At 36.8% G+C, this 7130-nt stretch overlaps 1 protein-coding gene across 1 annotated transcript; it reads right to left on the bottom strand.

The window, feature by feature from the left end:
- Positions 1-2616: 2616 nt before the first annotated feature.
- Positions 2617-4192, bottom strand: nanos1 (nanos homolog 1). Its single transcript, XM_028459784.1, has one exon. The coding sequence runs from the start codon at positions 4083-4085 to the stop codon at positions 3411-3413; it is 675 nt and encodes a 224-aa protein (XP_028315585.1). The 5' UTR covers positions 4086-4192; the 3' UTR covers positions 2617-3410.
- Between the last annotated feature and the right edge of the window lie 2938 nt (positions 4193-7130).

Here is a 7130-nt window from a genome sequence, read left to right as displayed (position 1 = left end):
GTACTGTAACACATTCTGAGAGACAGATTGTCAAGATACCAGAGCTTTCAAAACATCTGGAAGAGTTTGTGCAAAAGTTAGAAAAAAGTGCAAGATTTCCAGTGAGGAAGTTTACATGCTTTTGTCCCATTTTCACTAAAAACAATCAGTTAATCGAACATAAAACATAAGAAACACAAATTTTGTGTTAAAACCAAAGGTGTGAAGCACGTGTCAAACTCAAGGCCCGGGGGCTAAATCCGGCCGTTTAGAGCATCCAATTAGGCCCGCAAGTAAAAATGACAAAGAAAACATGAATTATTGTGTAAATTACCAAATAATCGAGTTGTAGATATCTTAAATTCACCAATTTATTGAAACTCCACAATATATTTAGGGGTTTGCAGTTTTCCTTTGTTATATCACATGAATGCAGTCATTTCTAACTGCAAATAGTGAAAAGAACTGTTATTTTTTCCACAAATCTTGCAATTTCTCACAGACAATTCCAGAAAAAAAGAATCTAAATTATAAAATCAATATGTTTTTAAGTGAAATTAACTGATAATGAAAACTAGGGCACGATGATGTTAAAATCTGTGGTTCACTTGAGATCAAACTGGTCCGTATTTGGCCCCTGAACTAAAAAGAGTTTGACACCCCTGGTGTAAATAAATAGTACTGATATATCCTACTCAAGTAGAAGTACTGTTACTTGATTGAAATTGTACTGATGTACAAGTAAATCCTACAGAAAATACTCAAGTACAAGTAAAAAGTAGCTCAAAGTAAAAGTTACTATAGTTACTTTACATTTATGAACCCAAAAACGGACAAAATAGCTATCGCTATGATGTGATACATTTGATTTTGTCTGGTAATTTCATTTTTTTGAGTTTCACAATGTCTATTGATCATTTTAAAACAACAACAATAATAATAATAATAATAATAATAATAATAATAATAATAATAATAATAATAATAATTTACTCAGTAACGGTTGGCTGTAGAAATGTAACAAATTACTCATTCTAAAATGTACAAGTAAAATTACTGATTTAGAAACATACTCAAAAAAAGTGCAAGTATACACTCATAAAAACAACTCAATTACAGTAACTTCAGTACTTGTAATCCATGACTTTCACCTCTGGTTAAAAGCTATAAAACATGACCACAAAACACCAAGATAGTTGATACATTTTTTATTATTATTTCTCTAGTGAATTTGTCATTACTCTGCACAGCAGCATACAGGAAAATTGTGGTAAAATATAAATAACAAAGTTCAACAGTGTTTGTTGTTCTCTTATTCATTTAATCAAAAAAACCTCTGTTAAAATTGGAAAATCATGTCAACCTTTTTTCTTTCAGTATTCACTCAGTAATGTAACATTGAACGACTAAGCTTAGAAAGTATGCGTATATAATCACTATTTACACACAATAATCACCCTTTTGGTGGGCAATGCTTTAAGCGTCTCAGAAACTTTGTTCCATTATGTTAAATGCAACAAAATGAAAATACAATTATGTTATACAAAGATCAAAAATACTATCAAAACCCCTTATTATAAATGGCAGCTCTATATCAATAAACTGCTTTTTGACATTTTGACATGCAAGTACAAAATCCTGTTGAGGTAGCGCCCTCTGAAGTCACTTGTAAATGTTAAAATACTGGATCAACGTCACTTTATGTACACAATACAGAAAAAAAAAACAAAAAAAAAAAAACGCTCCTCTTTTCTGTACTGCACTTGGTTATAATAATCCTTTGGTAAACAAAACTGTAAGAAATGTGCAGTCCTGCAAGTGACACCTTCAATTGTACATTCACAATGTTTTTGCATTTGGGATTTTTTAAGAGATGGGAAGGGAAAATTGGGCTGAAAATGGTAAAAATCTGTCCTAACATTCTTCTGATTTGTGTCAATACTTTGAAGCGCAGAATCTCTGGTGATTCAGGTAAAAAAAAAAAAAAAAAAAAAACAACCAAAAAACATCATTAGAAGGAGAAAAGAAATCCAGTGTGTAACCCTAAAAATGGGAATGTAAACATTAAAGATGAAGAATGGCATCTCGCAAATCTAATATGTTAAGGTTTCATTTATTCAGACAACTGTTCTTAAGGAAATCCTCTTTGATTTTCTGACATGTTTCAACTGTCAACTGCCAGTCTTTGTCAGAGGCGTCTGCTGATCGCTTTGATGTTTCCTTTGAAGTTTTCTTGATTTCCGATTCCAACAATGTTTTTTTTTTTGTCTTCTTTTTGAATAATATGTTCAAAGGAAACATCAAAGCAATCAGCAGAGGCCTCTGACGAAGACTGGCAGTGGTCAGGAGATCAAAGTAGATTTCTGGCAATTTCAATATTTTACATCATCTTTTTGAGGAAATTATCTTTGAATAATTGATCTATGAAGCCTAAACTAAAAAATGTCTTTATCTGATTGAAAACAATGTTTATAATAAAATTATGTGGAAATCAAAGAAACGTCAAAGGAAACATCAAAGCAATCAGTAGACGCCTCTGACAAAGACTGGCAGTCGAAACATCAGGAGATCAAAGTGGATTTTCTAAGGAACAGTTTGTTGTCTGAATAAATGAAACCTTGACATATCATTAAAAAAAAAAAAAAGACAAATAATCTTGCTGGAATTATCTCTCAAATCTGACTATACCTGCAAAGGCATGAGGCAGAATTCTCGTCAATTTAAGATTGAAGCTGAGGTTTGGAGAACATGAGACCCAAAACAGAGGCCACTTTGTCTTTTTTCCCCCTCTCTCTGTTGAACAGATTGAATGTCAACTTTTCTTTTGGGGAAGGTTGGAAAATGTGCGGTGGAGTTATCAGGGAAGCAGATGGGATCAAAGAGTTCCTCCTCCTCCTCCTCCATGCAGTCGGATGCACACGAGTATCCATTAACAACACATTCTTGAGCTTCATTAATGGCAAACATAACTTTGGTTTTCTAAGACGTGAAAAAACAACAACAAAAAGAAAAAGAAAAATGAAAAAAAAAAAAAACCTCTTCTCCTGGCGAGCTTTGCTCAGCGATACAAAAATACTTATAGCAGAAATAGACTATGACAATCATCCCCTCAGTGTGTTTCTGCTTGACCCAAAATACTTTTTCTTTAACATGTATTCACAATTGTTTTTAATTATTGATACAGGTGTGTATTCATATGCACACACTCAAAAAATGACTACAGGCTAGAAAGAAAATAAAAATCTGATGTATAAAGCATAAAATTATCATTCTATGTGGATAAAAGGAACTATAAAAATATAAGAGATTTTTAGAGGAGAAAAGATCAAACAATGTGTTTCATGAAGGCTAGAAGAAGAAAAAAGAAGAAGTCAAAACAGTCATCTGAAAATAGTTCAGTGCAATTCAATTTACTTAATAGTCTCTTTTGTTTAAAATATCTTCATCCTCTTCCCCCCCACAGCCCTCCCCCCCTTCAAAGGTCGCTGTGATGGCTGATCTTTAGACAGTGGACAGTATTTGATGGTGTGCGCATTGTCCCCGTTAGCACTGCACAGGGGGCAGGTGTACGCCCTCAGAATGGGGCACACCACCCTGCCGTCCGGGGTCTTCAGGACGTGGGAGCCGTACACCTCCTCTGGCGCTCCGTTATTCCTGCAGAACACGCAGATTTTGGGCTCCAGTTTGCTCCTGGACGCGGGTTTGCGCATTTTCCGCTCCACGCCGAACAGATCAAAACCGGGGAAAGTACCAGAGAACCCGTGCACCTCCCTCTCCGGCAGCTGGACGCCGAGCTGGTCCTGGAACGGGCTCAAGATGGAGAAACGCTCCTTCAGGTCCAGGATGGAGGCGGGCGGCGGGGGGCTCCCCGACGGACAGCAGCAGTCCAGGTGGCCGCTTTCCGCGATTACGCACGGACACGCGGGGGAGTCATCCAAGCCCAGAGTGGCCTTCAGGGACTCGGTGATGGAATTGGGATTTTGGGGCATGCTGAGCTTGTTATTCTTCGTCACCAACGTGGTCAGCCCCAGATAATCGTTCCAGAAATTAAAGGTGTAGTCGTACGGGCTCCGCGCGCTCAAGTAGTTGTGATTGAGAAAATCCATGATGGGTCACTTGTTCTTCTTCTTCTGAGTAATCCGTAGTGTGTTTGTATAGCCACAACTGGCCTCCAGGACTAGTGCATGTGCAGCGGGTTGCTCTTCGTCACTGTCCCCCGTTATGTTTGAGCGCTCCGTCCACGCGCGCTCCGTTTATACGCACCCGAAGGGGGCGGGGCGCGCGCCTCAAACCAACTTTCACATCAGCTTCAAAAGCAATTTTCCCTGCCTTCAAATCCACGTTCAGACCCCTAGCGTCCACATAAAAGATGAAACTGTCATGAAATACAACTTAATAATGGTGGATAAGGAAAACGTGCTCAGAAAAATGCGTTTGCTCGCGCAAAGTGTCGATGAGTTTGTTCCATATCAGTTCCTGCTCGGCTATATTTAATTTTTTATTTATTTTAATACACACTAAAACACAACATTCAGTGGGAATTCAGTGTGGGAATAAAGTCAAGTTCAATTTACCCTGGCTTTGACACACCTTAACCCTTTGTGAGCCAATAAAGTGCTCATTGTTTACGCACACATGCTCCATGTGCGCAAGGGGTGGATACTTATTGTTGTTAAAACCAGAATAATATATGATTATGTGGAATATCAAAGAGAAAAATCCCACCTTTATGAATACTTTGTATGTTATTTTATGTCATTTTATGAGCATTAACTTCATATAAAATGCACACAATATTGACTGTGCTTTTTCAAACACTGTTCACTTCCCCCCACAAAAAAAAACAAAACATGACACCAGTCCACTTAGTAACTGTGAACTCAGCCTATAGATGAGTTTTACAATAGGGGGCAGCATCGTGCAATAGCAGGTCACTTCATCCCAAACAAAACATGATTTTTTTTCCTCTTTATCCCAATCTAATAATACCAGTAATAGTACTCTATGGCACCTATGTCAAACTCAAGGCCTGGGGGCCACATAGGGCCGTTTAAAGCATCCAATTTGGCCCGCAGGAGAAAGTAAAAATGACAGGGAAAACATTTAGTCATTGTGTAAATTACCAAAAACTTCACTTGTGAGTCTCACAGTTTTGTCATGCTTTTATCACATGACTGCCTTATTTTTTTTATTTTTTATTTATTTATTTTTTATTTTTTTTGTAGAAATATATATGTTTTCTAACTTGGAATTTCCTCACAAATAATTCCACAAAGATGTTCACAATTGTCCAATAAAAAACCATGCATTGCTGTCAAAAAAGAAGAAATTGCACTGCATGTAGCATTGAAAACATATGCAGACATTGCAATATAAATTAATACATACATTTATACACTTACTCAAAAATGGTTCTCAAAATCAAGGCTCAATGTAATTTATTGCTTGGATGGAAAAAAAAATTTACACGTGGAAACAAGAGCACAATAATATGTGGTTAATATCCACTGTTATCCAGGAAGTTTATTATTATTTGCGACATAGTATATAGGCATCTTAAAGATGTAAATCCTTGTTTTAATCAGAAATAAAATGGGTTAAAAGTGACCAAAAGTGGTGGAAAAGGTGGTGAAATGGGATTTTAAAAACCACAGAATTTGGTTAAATGTTTCAAATTAAAGTGGGAAAAAACGGACAAAGTGCAAAAACGGTTCAAAGTGTTAATATTGGAACAGATAGTTGGAACAATTAGTTTAAACTGGTAAATAATGGGCATGACAAATTGTGAATGTGGTTAAATTGGCAAAACATAAGCACGAAATATGGTAAAAAGAGGTTTAAAGTGACAAAAATGGGTCAACATACAGTATATGACATTAGGTGGGGAAAAAAGTGGTGAAAAGAGTTTATGAGTGCCAAAAATGTGCAGAAAAGGCATTGAAAATTGATGGAAAAGTGTCAGAAATGGGAGTAATGTAGCAAAAATGCATTAAAAGAAGCAAAAATATGACAAAAAAAGTGTTGAAAATAGGTTCAAATATGGCAAGTTTGGTGTAGATGCAGAAAATAGGTAAAATTAAGCAACATTTTCTTCAAAATGTTCAAAAAATATTCTCGGTTTCTTGAAGGCACCTGGCGACCCCCTCCCGATGTCTCACCATCCCAAATGGGGTCCTGGCCCCAAGGTTGAGAACGACTGCTTTAGAGTAGCTGACTTCAAGAGGCTTCTACTCATGGAGTTGCAGAAGATTCTCTTTAAAAAACCACTCAGATCCATATTAGGAATCTCAAGTTAAAGATTGAGAGGAAGAAGGAGAGTCTGTGCCCACCCTGGGCCTCTGATCCTGTGATGGAGTCGACAGCCAAAGAATGTGGAAGCTGCCCTCTTGAAACAATGATAACACGAGTGACTGGTGATCTAATTAAAACTTCCAGGGGGAGGCTGCAGGAGCTCAATGACTTGGAAGGTTCACATCTATTTTTAAGGGGGTAAAAGAATGCAGCGCTGTTGGAAACACAGGACGTTAAAAAAAACAAAACAAAACAAAACAAACAAAAAAAAAAAAAGCAACACACAATCACAGCTCAATGAGCTGGGTTAGGGTTAGTCAGTGATGTCTGAGAGACGTTTCCCTCCTTTGCTTTTCTGTGTTCAGCAAGTTACAGGCTGAAATTGTATTGACTGAAGATTGGATTTTTATTCCCCTGCTTCAATTCAGCTGCTGCAAAAATATGAGTTTTCTTATGAAGCATTAATAATGTATTTAATAGCCAATTCTGTCTCTTTTTTTTTTTGCAAGCTCGGGCAGATTGTATGAGCAGATCCACGTGTTGCTGCAGTGCCAATGAAATATTCATGCACATATTATTCCTTCATTTTGTTGTAAGTATGAGGGATTAATGCTCACATTAAATCAAGCTATTATTAGTCGCCCCGTGGCTTTATGTGTGTGTTTTTGGATGGAGAAGTGAGATCAGCAGAGGAATGATGCACAACATCAGAAGGTTGTCTATAGGGCTCCAAATCAATTAGGAATCACACTGACTAGTAATCCGTGTACTCTTCGTTCTTTGGTTAATCTGTTTTAAAACCAAATTAAAAGAACAAATAAACAGTGTGGTTATTTTGTTTTACTGATTTAAAATCAAAA

The sequence above is a fragment of the Gouania willdenowi genome, chromosome 10, assembly GCF_900634775.1.
Source record: "Gouania willdenowi chromosome 10, fGouWil2.1, whole genome shotgun sequence".
Classification (NCBI taxonomy): domain Eukaryota; kingdom Metazoa; phylum Chordata; class Actinopteri; order Blenniiformes; family Gobiesocidae; genus Gouania; species Gouania willdenowi.
Note: the sequence above shows the minus strand (reverse complement) of the source record. Positions and strands in the feature narration are given on the sequence as shown.

Bases quoted from the DNA above. Each gene is read 5' to 3' on its own strand.
- nanos1 (XM_028459784.1), bottom strand. From the start codon at position 4,085: ATGGATTTTCTCAATCACAACTACTTGAGCGCGCGGAGCCCGTACGAC.